General features: G+C 40.4%; 1 protein-coding gene across 1 annotated transcript in view; it reads right to left on the minus strand.

Moving 5' to 3' along the window:
• Positions 1-17559, minus strand: part of gabrr2b (gamma-aminobutyric acid type A receptor subunit rho2b) — a 22119-nt gene continuing 4560 nt past the window's right edge. The window contains exons 3-10 of the mRNA XM_083535124.1: positions 16463-16569; positions 6755-6822; positions 5448-5671; positions 4592-4674; positions 4298-4438; positions 2968-3120; positions 1887-2095; positions 1-1768 (exon numbers count right to left, since the gene is read on the minus strand). Coding sequence (XP_083391250.1) covers positions 1460-1768; positions 1887-2095; positions 2968-3120; positions 4298-4438; positions 4592-4674; positions 5448-5671; positions 6755-6822; positions 16463-16569 — 1294 coding nt within the window. The 3' untranslated portion in view covers positions 1-1459. The remainder of the gene's footprint in view (positions 1769-1886; positions 2096-2967; positions 3121-4297; positions 4439-4591; positions 4675-5447; positions 5672-6754; positions 6823-16462; positions 16570-17559) is intronic.

The raw sequence follows: 17559 nt of genomic DNA on the forward strand, positions 1-17559 counted from the left end.
CTCCTGGAGATTTTCAGTAATAATACTGTTTATAATTAAACAAAATAAAAATCCAAACATCATCACCAACTTCACCTCTGGACTTCATCCAACTCCTGAAATCTTCTTCTTCTTATGAACAGAATCAAAAAGATTCGAGTTCCTGAGATGAAATGATCATCACTGATGTTTCTTATAGAAAGAATCACTGAACCAATTTAGTAAACAGATGAATAAATGAATAAAAAACGAAGCAGTCGAGGATTGAGGGCCTCCCTCAGGGGCCCGGGTGTGACAACTTTCCAACTGGAAGTCCAACATTCCAACGGAATGAAAACAACCGAGGCACTGGGATCAACTGAAATCGTCGTCATTTGTATGTTGATACACTGAGATTTTTATTGTCCTGTAATGAAATGGACGAATTTAACGAAACGACAATCCAAACCCACGTCACCACAAATCCATCTACTGATATATACCATGTTCCATAATGCACACATTTTTATTCTGGAAATTTCGCTCATCAAAACACATTTTTTGTTTGTTTGTTTGTTTGAAATTACAACCATTCAATCAATTAATTCTAATGGGTTTAAAAAAATTTATAATAAAATATAATCAATATTGATATAATTGGGGAAAAGGCTTCCACAATAACTACATTTTTACAATTTCTTTAGCACTTTTTTTACCTCCATGCCATGACAAAGTTGAAGAAATCCAGAATTTTTTTTCCATCATCTTAGATTTGTTTAGACTGTAATCTCATAATATAAAAATCTAGTTCAGTTGGACTGCATTCACTTATATTTAGACTACATTTTTTGTCGTGTCCTGACAAAAAAATCTCAGGAGATGAACAGTTTTAAAAATCCTCAGCCTATATGTCCTTAACCTACATGCTACAGTCACTGAGAAGGATCTCCGTCTCTTCAGGACTCTGCAGTGCAGCTCTGGTACATGACTAGTTGATTGGATCATTGCAAGAATTGATTTCGGGGGAATAAAACACTCCAGGATGTTCAAAGACACCCAGTGGTTGGCTATTTTTCCCATAATGCCACGTCTCCTGGTGTATTTTAGACCTTATGTAATTATATTTCAAATTCGTAGCTCTAATCAGTAACCTCCTGCTCCATAAGGATCTACAAACCTTCTTCATTTGATGCTGGTTTTTTCCCATTTAGATTACAGGTTAATGGATAGTTGTGTGAAAAGTCCTGAGTCTGAGCGACACGAAGGAAACCGCTTTGAAACTTGAGAGGAAAAATCTGAGCTTTTGGAAATTGAGACGGACGTCCTATCAGCACGCCGAGAGTTTGAAAAAGATTTCAGGCTTCTCCTCGATTAAAGTACGAAAGAATATCCGCTGTGCTTTAGGCGTCTTACCGTTTTCATGTCGTTCGTTTACACCAAAAATCCGTTGTCTCGAAGCTCCGCGGTAACGTTTTTCTATCCATATTCTATCTCGAAGGATTCACCAGTAGACGGACCAGTAGATGAGGTTGAAAAAGATGTAGGCTCCAGGAAAGATCATGCGCGAGTACGTGTCGATGGCGTGCGTGTTCTGGATAATGCGGAAGCCGCGGAGGCCTTTCTTCTTGGCGCCCGTGGACTCGTTGTCGACAGCGAGGTGCACCACCATGCGTTCGTGCTTGTCGTTCGGGTCCTCGGGCCCGTTGGGGGCGCGGCTGTAACCGGCCAGGCTGTTGCTGTGCGCCTCGCTGTACGTCCCGTCCACCATCATGCTCTTGCCACGAGGCAGGCCGCACGTACACGGCAAAGACTGCGTAAACAACAAGCGGTCGGTTAGGGAGCTCTTCAAATCGTTTAGACACAAGAACAACAGAAAGAGTTCATTTGCCCAATTATCCGTAAATATTAGCTTGAAATGGTGTCCAGACCTGGTGTCGGGCTTTTTCTCGGAATTTGCGGTCTTTCCCATCTTTCACAGTAGTCAGGTAGTTGACAGCGGCATACTCAAGGACCGACAGGAAGACAAAGACGAAGCTGACCCACAGGTAGATGTCCACCGCTTTGATGTAGGACACTCGGGGCATGGAGGCGTTAACGCCTGTGATGATGGTGGACATGGTGAGCACCGTGGTGATGCCTGAGGAGATAAAAAACAAACAGGTTCTGAAAAGAAATTCAGCTACGGGTTTGGATTGAATCCGGGCAGTGAAATTACACCTACATACTCATCCTGGCCACTTTGTCTCCGTCCCAATATTTTATGGAAAATGTGCATGCACACAATAGAAGATCCAGGTGTTCAAAACCACCCCTGGCATTTCCTTTCCCCCATGGTTCAGAGCTGCATTTGTCATTTTGTAACAGATGTTCTGTGGGCTTATTTGTTGCTGGTGAGGCCGAGGCACGGCAATTCATAAGGCGAGACTTTAAAAGATTAGGTCAGCCTTAGGTAATCAATTTGCTGGAGTGCAGGAAAAAAAACAATTCCCAAGTTCCTGAAACTGAGAAAAGTGTCGAAAGACCCACAAAGTCACAGAGATGGAGGCACACGACTGTATGGGACGTCTCTGGATGTGGTAAAATGAAATACGAGGTGGTATTATAAAAGTTTCAAGACTGATGGTGCACCTTTGGGATTGATTGGAACGCTGATGATTTTTTGTCTCCTTGATCCAGACTGGTCTATGTTTCGGTGGAGAGTTAAATTTATGGCATTTGGGGACTTGAACTGGGCAGGAAAGGGTTAAGGGCCTTACTAAAGGGCTCAGTAATGGCAGTTTGTTGGTGGGATTTGAACTTGTGACCTTCCAATCCAAAGTCCAATGTTTTACCCACTGATCTACCACCTGAGTGTGTGTAACATGAGTACATTATTTAGAATATCAAAGGGAAAACATCTGAATAGGCCAAGGTTGAAGATGAATAAATGATGACTGAAGTAAGGAATTGCTTTTGCAAATGCATGAATATGAAAAAAAGCTCTTATAGAAACGAAAAGAACTACTGCACCTAAAGACACTCGGGCGGGGACGGCACGCCGGTCGATCCAGAAGGACACCCAGGACAGCATGACCATCAGGGTGGCGGGGAAGTAGGTCTGCAGCAGGAAGAAGAAAATGTGACGTCTCAGGGTGAAGTTGATGTACAGCCGGTTGTACCAACCTGCAGGAATTAACAATATCAGTCATTTCACCTTGATCACAGTTCATAACCGAAACCAAAATCGGTCCCGTATAGCTTTAAGAACATCGCTGTTGTTACATCCCTTTATCCCTGTGAACAATATGACATTGGGTTGACCTCCATGGCCGTAACAGGAGCTCAGCTTAGCGTCAAGCAAATCAAAGTTTAATCGAACTTCATCCTCACTGCGACGTTCGCTGAAAGTAATTTGACCAAGAATCGATCACTCAGCATTTTTAACGTATACCTCAAAGACAACCCACGATTCCAATTCACGACACGGAATAGCAAAAACCTCCCCAGTTCAATTCGTATCATGAGCAACTACTCCTGGATTATCTCACATATATCACGTTCATTTTCCATGATTGATGAGATAAAGCGATCACTGGTGTTTGCAGTGTTGAAGTGGACCAACGAATGGAGACTATTTCAGCCGTATGTGCTTCTTCCCCAAAAGGTTCTCCTTTAGATGTGGCAGCATGAACATTTCTCTTCACTTGAACTAGGAAACCCAAAATCTGCTACAGCAGGATAATTCTTTTTATCTATTTATCTACCTATCTGTCCATCTGTCTATCTGTCCATGTATTCATTTACCTGTCTCAAGTAGAAAACCTTGACAAGCTGATATTTATGATTGATTGACTGATGGATAGATGTCTAGCAATCTATCTGTTTCTCTCTTCATCCCTCCATCCATCCGTTCCACATCCATAAAAACACTGTTCACAGGGTAATCGCAAGTGTTCAGTGTGTGAACATATAAATCTGTCTGTCTGTCTGTCTGTCTGTCTGTCTGTCTGTCTGTCTGTCTGTCTATGAATCTGTCTGTCTGTCTAGTCAAGCTGATTTTAACGTGAGTGAGGGTACAATACAAACGTTCAGGGTACTTAACTAATTGGTTATTGAAACAGGGGGTGGGGCCACTTTCTAATCATTTACATTTACGGAATTTAAAAGGCGCCTCTTATACAGAGTGAATTATAATTATGTCATTTATTCAAGTGAGTGATTGAGGGCCTTGCTCAAGGGCCCATCAGTATCAGGTTGCTGGTGTTTGGATATGATCTAAACAGTGCAAATGACATCAATACATTCAAACAGGCCCGATAATGCAGTGATTATTCTCTGTCACCCAAACAATAAACACTACCTGTACTGCTGTAGAAGGCCAGTCTGGAGGTGGTGTGGAACTTCTGAATGAGGAACTGAGAAAGCGAAATCTTGTCGTCTATGCTGAGGGATTCGTCTCCACTCTTCCAGTAAAGCATGAGATCCTCATCTGTGTAGGCATCTGCATACAGAAATTGTTTAGTCTGTTATTTTTCCATGCGTACGCTCAGAACACTCATATTTACTTTAGGATTATTCAGGTTGCTGTGAGGAAAAACAGTTGATTGTCAGTATTTGAAGATGGAAAAAATAAATGTAGATTTTTGTAACATACAACTTTCCAGCTCCAAGGTGCAGGTTTGTGTGTCGAGAGGAAAACGACTGAAGTCCATGTTACACGCTGCAGTTACTGTCACTCTGCAGAACACAAAACAACAAACTCACATAAAGTCACAACTCACTCAACTGATTTTATACAGTCTGTCTGTCTGTCTGTCTGTCTGTCTGTCTGTCTGTCTGTTTATTGATCCAACCAGTCAACCACCTATCTATCTGTCTGTCTGTCTATCCATCTAGCCATTGATCCAACTAGTCAAACATCTGTCTGTCTGTCTGTCTGTCCGTCCGTCCGTCCGTCCGTCCGTCCGTCCGTCCGTCCATCTAGCCATTGATTCAACCAGTCAACTATCTGTCTGGCCATCGATCCAACCAGTCAACTGTCTGTCTGTCTGTCTGTCTGTCTGTCTGTCTGTCTGTCTGTCTATCTGTCTATCTATCTATCTATCTATCTATCTATCTATCTATCTATCTATCTATCTATCTATCTATCTATCTATCTATCTATCTATCTATCTATCTATCTATCTGCCCGTCCGTCCGTCCGTCTGTCTAGCCATTGATCCAACCAGTCAACCATCTGTCCATCCGTCAGTCTGTCTGCCCATCCAGCCAGCCAACTGTCTGTCTGTCTGTCTGTCTGTCTGTCTGTCTGTCTGTCTGTCTGTCTGTCTGTCTGTCTGTCTGTCTGTCTGTCTGTCTGTCTGTCTGTCTGTCTGATAATAAAAATAAAAATGGAAAAATATAGAGTACAAATATGCCACTTGCTGACTAGGATTTAAACACACAAACACTGACCATGTAGATGTAACCACATTTAGAGAAAAAACATCTCTGCTAAACAACTCCCACACCTGAGGCTGTACAAAACATGTCCATCGGGATACACCCTGAGCATGATGTTATCCGTAGTGGTGTCATGGATGAAGGAGCGTTTAGAGTGGACGAAAAAAACATCAGGGACCCAAATCTTCTTCACCAGGCGACCGTCAAAAGTCATACTCTTATTGGTAGTGCTGGGGAAGGACAGACGCTCGTCTTTCCAGTAATGCCTCAGGTATAAGGTCATGGTGAAGTCCTGGGGACAGAAGAATTAGAGATTACTGATACACCATAGTAAACATGGTAGATCTACAACTGGGGTTATTTTAATTTCTTTAAGCCTATGGAGTTCAAGTTTTTCTGGTAAATATTTATTATGTACGATGAAATATCTCGGGTCAAGGCATGGCTGAGGAATGAAAATTCAGTCTTGGAAGCGAAAGTCACTGAATGAGAGCGCTCGGAAGGAAGAAAAATCTCAAAAAATCCCAGAGTAATCCATTACTCCATTCCAGAGGACGTGCAGCCGAAAAACTGTTCACACTGTATTTCTGTTTCAGACATGATTCCTGTTAGTCCTGTTCGTCCCCTTGACTGAAACCCGGGGTTGAACCGGGACATACCATTAAAACAAACAGGGATTCGACACTTTAGTTTAACAAAGAACCCTCTACTGCAATATTTTTTCTTTTCGTTGATGCACGAAAGTGACACCGGGCCAATTAATGGGAATATGGAACAGATCGTTTTCTTTTCTGGCACAATAACACAAAAACTACCGCATTCCTGTCGGCATCAGCGTAGTATATCTAGAGATTAGAGACTCTCTGGCCATGGGCAGATGGGGGATTCTGTATAATTCCTTCCTCCGTCACTGGGCAAACCATATTTATGCGTTCTGCTTGGATGACTCACTCATCTTTCCTTCCTCCTTACTATATTACATAACGCCAAATCCCTGTGACCGCTCAAACATTGGCTAAAGACGATCCAAAGTGCATTCTGGATTCATTTTCCCCCTCCACCATGAAAAGAACCCACCAGGAACAAATACAAATGTGGAGACCTGCCAAAGTAAAAAGGACACAGAGAATTTATCAACTGTCTAGCAAAAGCAACTGATAGATTTGAAAAGTCTCCAAGGAGCAAGTAGCAACGCCGCATTTAAAAAAAAATAGCTAGTGCATCGAATTCGGAAATCTGCATTTGGGATTTCACTCATTATCATAAATAACGTTATAACGAGATTTTTTTTTTTGTGGCTCCAAAAGTGCGTAACTCATAGTTTTATTCATTATTGCACTTTAGTTGTCCTTTTTGGTGCAAATCATCATCTCACCATGTCGACTTCGGAGATGCTGTCCAAGCTCTCGACCTGCACATCCACGCCCACAGGAATCGCTGGACCTAGAGACCAAAAGAAGCAACCGAGACACGACAATTAGGTTCTACATGTCCTCCTAATAGTTTCTTTAGTCCTGATGGTGAATTTTTATTCAAAAGAGCCATTTATAAGTGTTAAGATGTCTGTAATCATAAACAAGACTGAACAAGACTGGCGTTCACTCGAGACGGCCTCGAGGGGAACCTGTCCTACACACAATCTTCAAGTTAAATGCATCGAGTTCTGGGAAAGATGTAGTAAATTTGACCTAAATTCAAGTGTGGCACACGATGGACAGGGTATAAGGGCTTAAAGTTTCAAGTCAAAAGCACTATAAGGCTTCCAAAATATGGATGGAAACAGACCACGTATTGTTGCGGCTCGATAAATCTTATAAACGTATTTAATCCTATAGATTTTTTGTAATTCTTTTCCTAATTCAGGTTGAAATCGATCCTTCCTTCACCCACACTGTCGTAGTTCATGCTCTATTGATCACTCATCCCTCATGCATATGGTGCTTGCGATTCTAAAATGCATTGCAAATCCTATCGTCCGTCTCTCTTTTTTTTTTTTTTTTAAGCAATACCATCAACTCTCTGCTCTCAGGTCACAACAGAACAGAAAAACATTGTGGTTAACAAACATGGCCGCCACGGACCACACGTCAGGCGCAATGCAGCGCTCTTATTTACTGAAGCGTGCTTAATTACATTGAGTCTCACACACACACACACACACACACACACACTTTATAAAAAGACTATCAAACTCACTATCAAACTGCGAAAGTACTGGCCCTAGCATTTGTATTCCTGATATCACCAAGCTGTTGTGTCTTCCATCTCTGTCTCGATGTCCATGTTAGCAATTCTAGTCTCATTTTTTGTTTGTCCTGTTTAAAAAACCTCTCTTGATTCCCGTTTTTGCATTTAATGAAAACTGTCTACCTGCACTTGCATCCGTATGTCTTTAAATTGACACTACATGGACCAGTTGGTGGACGCGAAAATCCCGTAGCTTCCACTCTTCTGGGAAGACGTCCCACTAGATTTTGTTGAGATTTTTAGGGTTTCACAAGTGTGTTAGTAAATGCAGGTACAGGTTTGCAAAAAGACTAGAAACTTTTCTATAGGAATTAATTTGAATAAATGGGGAATTAGAAAAAAATTACAGGTTAGTCTATAACAGGGGACTTAAATGTGGTTATAAATTAATCTTATAGCATAAGATCGGGCTGATTTGCTTAAAACAGCCAGATTAAATGCCATTTCGGTTTACCCTGCAGATTCATCAACAACAGCACACTTACTGCAGGGCTACAGAGGCCACGCCCCCTACATGCAATGCACATACCTCAATCACATAACACACATAATTTCTTGAATCCTGCACGTCAAAAAATGTCCATCTTGGCAAGTATTCAAGTAAATGATCAGCTTATGACCAGAGTTTTTATATATAATAAAGTTTGTATACATTTGACCCAATTTCTAATTAATTCTCATAAATTCCCATAAATTCCCAGATGAAGTTCCCATTAAAAAAAAAGTTTCCACCTGTAATTAGGTGTTGGCTCTCTCACCTAACTGTTAAGATTGAGAGCTGGATGGATCTCAAATCAATCTAATGCACCTCCTAGATCTCTTCATTGAAGCCATATATCAAAGATCTACTCTATACATACAAATGTATTGGGGCACCTGACCTTTCCAGCCATTTTTGGTTCTTCTCCAAACTGTTGGATGTCTTTGGATGTGCTAGCATGACATTTTCTCTTGACTTGAACTAGCATTGTACTTTTTCATATTTTATTCATTTTTATTATGGTTACTTTTTATTATTACGTCAAGTCTCTATTAGTGCAGGTGCAATGACATCATGTTTGAAGGTCATGGACAGATCACGTCTAGCCGGCCTGGACCACGCTGTAAATTGGCGAATATTTTGAAGATAATGGTAGCAGATGAGGTTCACTGGGAGCTTTGAGCCTAACCAGAAACCAACTCACTCAACAGGTCAGAACGAGAGATTTTATAGATCGGGGTTTGTTTCCCTCTCCCTCGAGTCAGCATTTTGTATATCCGACCTCGACGTCAGGTTCAGACTGTTGAGTCGATTGTGCAATTTGTTAAAAGGAATCGGTTTAAAACAGCAATTTGTTCACGAGACAGACGTCGCGATAGATCCGACACCTGATAAGAGACGTGGACCGACTGCATCTGGTTTGATCTTGAATTCCTGCTGGAAGTGCCAAATCGGGATTAGGGCAGTGGATAGGGTTTGTTATTCATGAGAAGATTTATTTCCCTCCAAAGTAATTACACCAGAAATCCATCTGCTGGTTTCAGACGAAAAAAAAAGGGGGATCATTTTAAGAAGCAGAAGCTGTAAATATTAATCACAAGCTTGATAATGAAAATATTAGGGTTGGAGCAATGCATTATATTATTCAGTCCGCTTGATTTTCCCGTTCCATATTTAGTCCCCGTTTGCCGTTAGATGAGCTCCACTCTTCTGGGAAGATGTTCCACTAGATTTTTTGGAGTTTGGTGCTCTTTCAGAAACAATACGGTTGAGGTTAGAGCTCTCTGAAGATCTTCAACCACTCCAACCCATGTAAAGCAGATCTTAATGGAGCTGGCTTTGTGCACAGGGGCATCACCATGCTGGAACAGATTTAGGTCTAGTAGAAGTAGCACATACGGAAAAAACTGGGTGTCCAAATATCTTTGTCCATACAGTGTATATAAACAAACAACCTTTAAACAAACACAAACCAAACTACTTCTCCCTTTTCTCGTTCATAGTCGTCCTTGTTCGCTGAATTACGTGAAGTCTGAATAGAGAGCATTGATTCTACTAAAACCTTGTGCCAGAATGAGCACAAATCTCCACAAAATCTAACGGATCATCTTCCCAAAAGAGTGGAGCTTATTATAAGAAGAAATGGGAATGAAACATGGTATGGAATGTCCAAAAAGCAGCCATCTTTCTGTGAAGTGTCCACAAACTTTTGGAAATATAGCGTAACCTTATGAAAAACTATAAATGACATTCCTGGTTACCCAATTGCTCATTTTGGATTGTATAGTACGGTGGCCGAGAAATGCAAAACACAATGAACAAATCCCAAAACAAATTGACAAATCCGAAAACACAACGACAATTCAGACAAACCGGAAAAGGTAGGTAGTTTGTGAATGGAAACTTACAGATCATTGGACAAGACACCTGTCACTCACCTGTATATCTTGAATGACAGGTGTCTCGTCCAATGATCTGTAAGTTTCCATTCACAAACTATACCTACCTTTTCCGGTTTGTCTGACTTGTCGTTGTGTTTTTAAATTTGTTATTTTGTTTTAAAAAATGTTATTTTTCGGATTTGTAATTTTGTTTTCGGATTTGTTAATATTTTCTAATTTGTTATTTTGTTTTCGAATTTGTTATTTTGTTTTCGAATTAGTTTTCACTGTAGTACAGTACACACTTAACGATAAAAAAATACACTTAAATTATCTCTTTAAAGGCTTTTTTTAAGGTTTATTTCTCAACAAAGTTTTTTTTTTGGCACTGTCATAAATTGAAGGTAAACATGGATTTCCACAGTTTATTTAATTCTGAGTTTGTCTGACAATGTCCAATTATTAAACATAATGAGTATAAGACTTGATATCCTGTTAAAGCTTTGCATTTGTACGCTTCAGGTTAAGGTTGTGCATTACTGTGGTGTCATAGCTACAATCCATTCCTTTGTCTCTGCCGCACCAGGATTAAAAATTATAAATAGCTCCTTGAAACCAGGCTGGTGTTCATGCCTGTTAAATTAAAAAAATACTGCAACATTTATATGCATAAATACAAAAGTATTGGGAAACCCGACTTTCCCCAGCCCTGTGTGGCTCTTCTACAAAGCTACAACCACACAATTGTGGAGGATGTCTATACTTGAAGACCCAAACATATTCCAGCATGACACAAAGCTAGGCTCCATGAAGATGTGGAATCTTTGGGTTGGAGGGGAGTGGATCTCCTGCTAAAGTTTGGACCTTTACCCTATTGAACGTTAACATGAGATGAATTGGAACGGCATCCCAGGCCTCCTGAACTCGCCTACATCAGCACCAGAGTTCCTTTACTAACATACTTGTGCCTGAATGTGTACAAATCTCCACAAAAATGTAGAGGAACATCATTCCTAGGAGATTGGAACTTATTGTAAAGTATGGATTGGGTTTAAAAAAACAACACCACCACAATTTCGAATGTAGTGTGTGGAGATATGTTTTATTTTAGACAGACAGACAGACAGACAGACAGACAGACAGACAGACAGACAGACAGACAGACAGACTAATCGCAACTTAATCGCACATTTCTATCTGTACTAAATGTACCTTAAATGAATACTTTTCAAGTTTCTAATACTCCAATCAACATATCCAATGACAAATATGGACCATTTCTGCTTATGCTCATTATTAGTGGACCCACACTCGTAAATGTTCGAAAGTAATTATGGTGTTTTAAATTATACGGTGTAAATCATCAGATCACCATTACGCCACAGAAATCACAAAAAATCCCTACCATGCACGAGTGCAAGAAGCATTTCCAGTCATTTCTCCCGGTCAAGCGATTGTCATTGCCCGACGGTCACCAGAAACCACGTACGAGAGAACCGGTGTTGTAGAAACAGTGCGATTAAAACGGACAATGAGAGAACGACCTTCGTTATTTATACGCTGACTGACAGGATGGTCAACATACAGCCAGAGGTGTACTAAAGACAATAAACACAGAGAAATTGCCATCCTGCTGTTACAATAAGATAAAACCAAACTAAAGCAATCAGCTTCTGACAGGCAAATATATACAGTATATATATATATATATATATATATATATATATATATATATATATATATATATGGGTTGGAATTTAATAGGGTTGAGATTAGCACTCTATAGCAGGAGATCCTTCACTCCAACCCATGTAAAGCAGATCTTCCTGGCTTTGTGCACAGGGGTATTGTCATGCTGGAACAGGTTTGGGTCTCCTAGTTCAAGTGAAGGAAAACAAAAATCCATGCTACCACTTCCAAAGACGTCTTACACAATCGTGTGCCTCCAAACAACCACATACGCCGGGTGTCCCAATACTTTTGCCGAATTGTAGCGGTTTTAAAATAATCATACAACGCATTTAAGTGTCTTGGACACTATAATCTGGCAGAACTTCTTCAAAGCATCGATTCTACACGTCTCTGAATCTCCAATGGAAGGAGGAAAACAATCAACAAAGTCCTGAAAAACGCCTCCGCTTTGAAAGAATAAGTAAATGCCCCCCCTACAGCATTCGAGCCATGAGCTATCATTTCTGTTTACATAAGCTGTTATACGAGTTGTGTAGATGTTTTAGTATCTCACTAGATCCCAGAAAACTGGTCAGACTTTTTACCTGGTCACTTTGCTCGAAGCGATCCATGAGATTCAGACTTGTCCAAGTGATACATCGCTTGTACGCGGTTTTACGATGGTCTGCGACCAGATAAACGGCACGGACCGGCAGTTTCTTTTTTTTCCGCTTTTTTTTTTTATTATTATATGCCTCCACATATAAATGCAGCCTTATATCCAGAATTTATCTGTAACATTTCTAGATGTAAAAAAACGATACGGCAAAAAGTATTTGGACACCCGTCTTTCCCCCAGCCTTGTGTTCTTCTTTCATCGAATTTAAATGCACAGAATTGTCTATACCTGAAGACCCAAACATGTTCCAGCATGACAAAAAGCTAGCAAAATGAAGATGTGGAATCCGTGGGTTGGAGGGGAAAATCTCCTGCTATAGTGTTTTGAACCTTAACCCTATTGAACACCTTTGGAATAAATAAGAACATTACCTCAGACCTCCTCACTTCACTCCACATCTGTACCTGACTTCCTTTACTAATACCCTTGTGCCTGAATAAGCACAAAATCTAGTGGAACACATCCATGAACCTCCTCCTTGGGTCTTTCTCGTTTCCTTCTTTCCGATGGCTCTATCCTCAGCATTCTCCTACCGATATACCCCATGTCCCTCCTCTGCACCATCTCAATCTCACCTCCCTCACCTTGTCTCCAAAACGTCCTACATGCACCATCCTTTTAATAATACGAAAAAAAAAAAAAAAAAGTCTGAATATCCCCTCGCTGCATTCTAAATTTGCAGAACCTAATGCCAGCGGGGGGATTCAAAATACCCCACGGTGTTTGTGGGCAGCGTCTAAGGACTGTTTAAATGCTGTGCTTGTGAGACTCCTACTCCGCTGTAGTCTATTTAAAAAATGCTGTGGGTATCTATTACATGCAAAAACTGCCAGAGCGATTCTTCCCTGCCGAGCGTTCACATTTAATCTGGGCTCAGATTAAGGTTAGTGTTCTTAGTGATTCCCAGCTCTGACCCTGGAGTATCCCTGAAGTATGTCAAAACCATACCTGAAGCATGATAATAAGCTGAAGGTTAAAGTGTGGAAAAGCAAGTAAGAAAAGAGAATATCCGAGTTTTTCTCGGCTATTGTATAAGAATGCGGCTGCTTAGGGCCTGAGAAGCAGCTGAACTGCTGAAAGATTTTTTTTTAAGCAGATATATATCTCTTGTTTTTCCCCCAAGTGGAAAAGGATTGAGCAGTTTCCTACCTGAACTTTATGTTTTGGCCTTATTGGATCGGATTTATTTATTTATTACAAGACTAAAAAAACACTGGCTGGCTCTCATCCACAAAGTCTGCCTCCATTCATGCTAACTCCTCGCTAATATATGGAAACCCAACACCCCGTACACGAATCATCAGTAATTTTGCAATTTGCAAGCCAACGTGCTCTTCGTGACAAGCACGTGCCAACTTGCTTTAGGGACGACCGTGCTTTCGCTTCCATAAGGAGTTTAGAAGACGTCTATTGTTTCCACTTGGGAAGATCAGCTTCTTCTGCTAGCTCTGAGCATCTTTGAACGCCTTAAAAAAAAAACGGGAAATGAAGCGAGTGTGAAAGCTAAATAAAGCACACACACTTTCAAATGTCATTCTGTCATTTTTTTTCCCCTCCCCATAATGTTGAAACAAAAAAGAGGCACTCGAGTCACACACTTCCGCTATCAGCGTATGGGATGTCAAATGTTGGCAGGACGAGAGGAAGAAAGAGCGGGAGCGAGCGCTGGATTGTTCGTTTTTCCCCGAGTTTCTCCATCACTGATGTTAAACATTTGCCTGTCTACTCAGAAGACGTACATTTATTCGGCGTATGCACAGCTCCATACAAATGAGCCTTCGCTAGTCACTTCGCTAGTCACACTCAATTGGGCACTAAACGCATGCAAAGATGCAACGTGTACACAATGCTACTTCGCTCTACACCATATTGACCCACCTATCTCCCTTCACATGCATAGTCCTTTAATACACTCTATGGTAACTTTAAACAGTCTGGAGTCATTCAAATACAGATTAGATCACGTTTCAAAGGCCATGCAGGCCCTGCTCAGGAGAACTTATTGGTAAAGCTCTAAGAAGAAGCTTCCAAGATACGTTCCAGAAGTGGCGGGAAGGCCGGGAGCGCTGTATCGTTCCCGGGCCTTTCTGCCACTTCTGGAACGTGTCTTGAAAGTCTTCTTTTCGAATCGTGTCAAGCACCTTCTGCGATTCTTCCTGGATCTCCTCAATGGAGCTCCATGGTCAAAACAGCTGTTCTGATCATCTTCAGGAAGAGCGTGAAGTCCCCAGGAGCCAAATCTGGTAGACATGGTAAGAATAGCACCAGCTCCTGGTGTACAGAGAACGATGTCTTTTGGCACATTGAGTTTTAAAAGTCGGTGCTCCCTGTGAGTGTGCATGCAGCCTTGTGCTGCCACCTGTTGGTGTGTAACAACACTAGTTTTAAAACCTTTTGCTACCACGATCCACACTTTCCTCATTTCTGATTTGCATTAAAGTTTGAAAAGTGGATAAGGAAATCTGAACCCTTTTTCAAAAGTAATCGCACCCTCACGGGACTATCGACTTATCATTTGTTTGCACATAAACAATTATAATAAGGTGCAAAAACTTCTACGTCTTCTTCTTCTACGAAGATGCATAATGGACTGTATCCAGAAGAAAACCTCATGACCATGTGAATAAAGGTGGGGCCATCCTTGAAGAGACCATTTCGACCAGGAGAGAAACATTCAGCCAAAAGAACGTTCAGGAAATGGACCTTCAAACAGCACATAGGTCGCATTGTTGCCTCTTCTAGCTTCCAAAACCATGACATTTAGTGTGAATGTGGGTTTGTGGATGGTGCCCGGGTGATGTTCTTTCCAGAATTTATTCCAAATATCTTATGACTACTCAACTGCTCAGAATTACACACTGCAACACAAACTCTACTAGCGCACATGGAGTAGTGATTAAATTAATAAAACTGAGCAAAACAATCCCCCCTATCAAAAAGTAAAGCTCTGGAAGATGTTTTTACCTCAGGTTTGATGTTTTTCTACCTAATTCAAATAATTCTAGCTCACCAAAACATTTCTGGTTTGTCTACCTTCATCAAAGTGTTTCTCTAGTGAATGTGGTTTAAAGGAGAGTTGAAGGAGAGTTTCAACCGCAAAGCTTTTCTAAATCAGGAAAATGCTGGTCTACCCTAATCGAAGAATTTCTACCTCATCAATGCATTTCATCAAAGCTTTCCATTCATCAGTGCATCTTGGTTTGATGAGATAAAAACTTTGTTGAGGTAGGAATGCTTTGATTGGGTGGAAAAGTCTCATCCTACCTCGTTCAACCAATTATGTCTACCTTATCAACTCTTTTCTAACTCAATTCGTTTCTACCTTCAAGATTTTATCAAAGTTTTTCTTCTCCATCGAAGGTTTTTATATCCATCAGTGTATCTACCTCATCAAAGCATTTCTGACTTAGAAACGTGTTTCTACCTCATCAGTGTTTCTACTCCATCAAAGACTTTCAACTTCATCAGTGTTCCTATCTCTAAGCTTTTCTAACTCATCAAAGCTTCCCATTCATCACTGTAGCTACCTCAGAAATGTGTTTCTACCTCAAAGCTTCTTTTTTTTTTTTTTTTTTACCTCAGAAATGTGTTTATACCTCATCAAAGCATTTCTACCCCATCAAAGCTTTTTTTCACCTCACAAATGTGTTTCTACCTCATCAAAGCATTTCTACATCAAAGCATTTCTACCTCATTAAAGGGTTTTTAACCTTATCAAAGCATCTCCACCTGATCAAAGCATTTTTACCTCAGAAATGTGTTTCTACCTCATCAAAGCTTTTCTACCTGATCAAAGCATTTTTACCTCAGAAATGTGATTCTGCCTCATCAAAGCATTTCTAACTAATTTCTAACTAATTTCTAATTGCATGCACATAACAGGCGTAGCCAAGGAACGTAAATCAGGAACACTTCCATTCCGTTATTTTAGATATAATAGTCTTATTCAAGAACAGCCAGAACGTTTTACGTTATTCCAATGCAGCAATATAGCAATATATATATATACACAGTTAATTTACGATAGCTTATATATTTCTTATATATATAACAACTAAGTCTATTGACTATATACAGTATCCAGGATTTTCCCCGGATAGTAAACTGTTCAAGTTTCTTCCCTACCTGCAAACGCTGGCCTCATGGTGAAATCGTGATCTTCCACACGAAGCAAATGGTTCGTTTTCACTTTCTTTGTCTTAGTTCCATCCACCACCTTTTTGGACAGCGGGCTGTAAGACAATATTAGGAAGGTTTAGAGGGTTAAACCCACAACTGCAGTGTTCCACAAAGAACCTTTAAAGCTGCTGGATTAGAATATAAAAGGTGTAAATAGATCAGATCATATGGAAAGTATGAACATGATCTGCTTCTCTGCAGGTTCACAAATTTTTTTTTAAATAAACTGGTCAACCATGAGGGAACAGGCAGGTAAGTGTTTAAAGCAGGAAAAAAAGGTCTAGGGGTGTTGAGGACCTGACCAGATGTTTTGGTGGTACCAGAGGGACCTCAACAATATTAGGCAGGTGGCTTTAATGTTCTGGCTGGTTGCAATGAACATCATGGAAACGTCATCGCTTACGTTTTATCAGCTTTAAACAATCGTATCCTGCAACTCCAACTCACCGATGAGTCGGCTGACCCTGGAGACTTCTTCCACAAATACCAAACGACATTTTGCATGACGCCTATATCCACAGCGACTTACATTCATCTCATTCATGCACCTAAGCAGCAATTGGGTCAAGACCCTTTTTTTTAATGGCAGAGAAATTGCAATTTGGGAGGCTGGGATTTGAACTCACAACCTTCAGAACACCTCAACCATAAGCAAGCATCTCCCATATTGCAAATGTTCCCTGTATCAACAGTAATACGGGTATCGATCTGTTTATTATTAGCCTCAGATTACAAGTAACAGCTGCTGGTATAGAAATAAACATCAGAGGAATAGAAGCCTATAAGATGCTGTTGTGCTCAATGAATCAACATCGACTCAATTCAGGAGAGCACGAAAGAGTGGGATGTAACATTATTAGGCAATAATGATATGAATAATGAATAATTATGAATAATAATAATTATAATTATGAATAATAATAATAATAATAAGCTTTATGACCACCACTGGGTCTGTACTACATATTTATAATTTAGAAGAATAATCCAATAAGCTGTTATGAAGGGTGTATTTTATCATACTATCAAGAACATACCATCAT

This window comes from Silurus aristotelis (genome assembly GCF_946808225.1).
Source record: "Silurus aristotelis genome assembly, chromosome: 29".
Lineage (NCBI taxonomy): Eukaryota > Metazoa > Chordata > Actinopteri > Siluriformes > Siluridae > Silurus > Silurus aristotelis.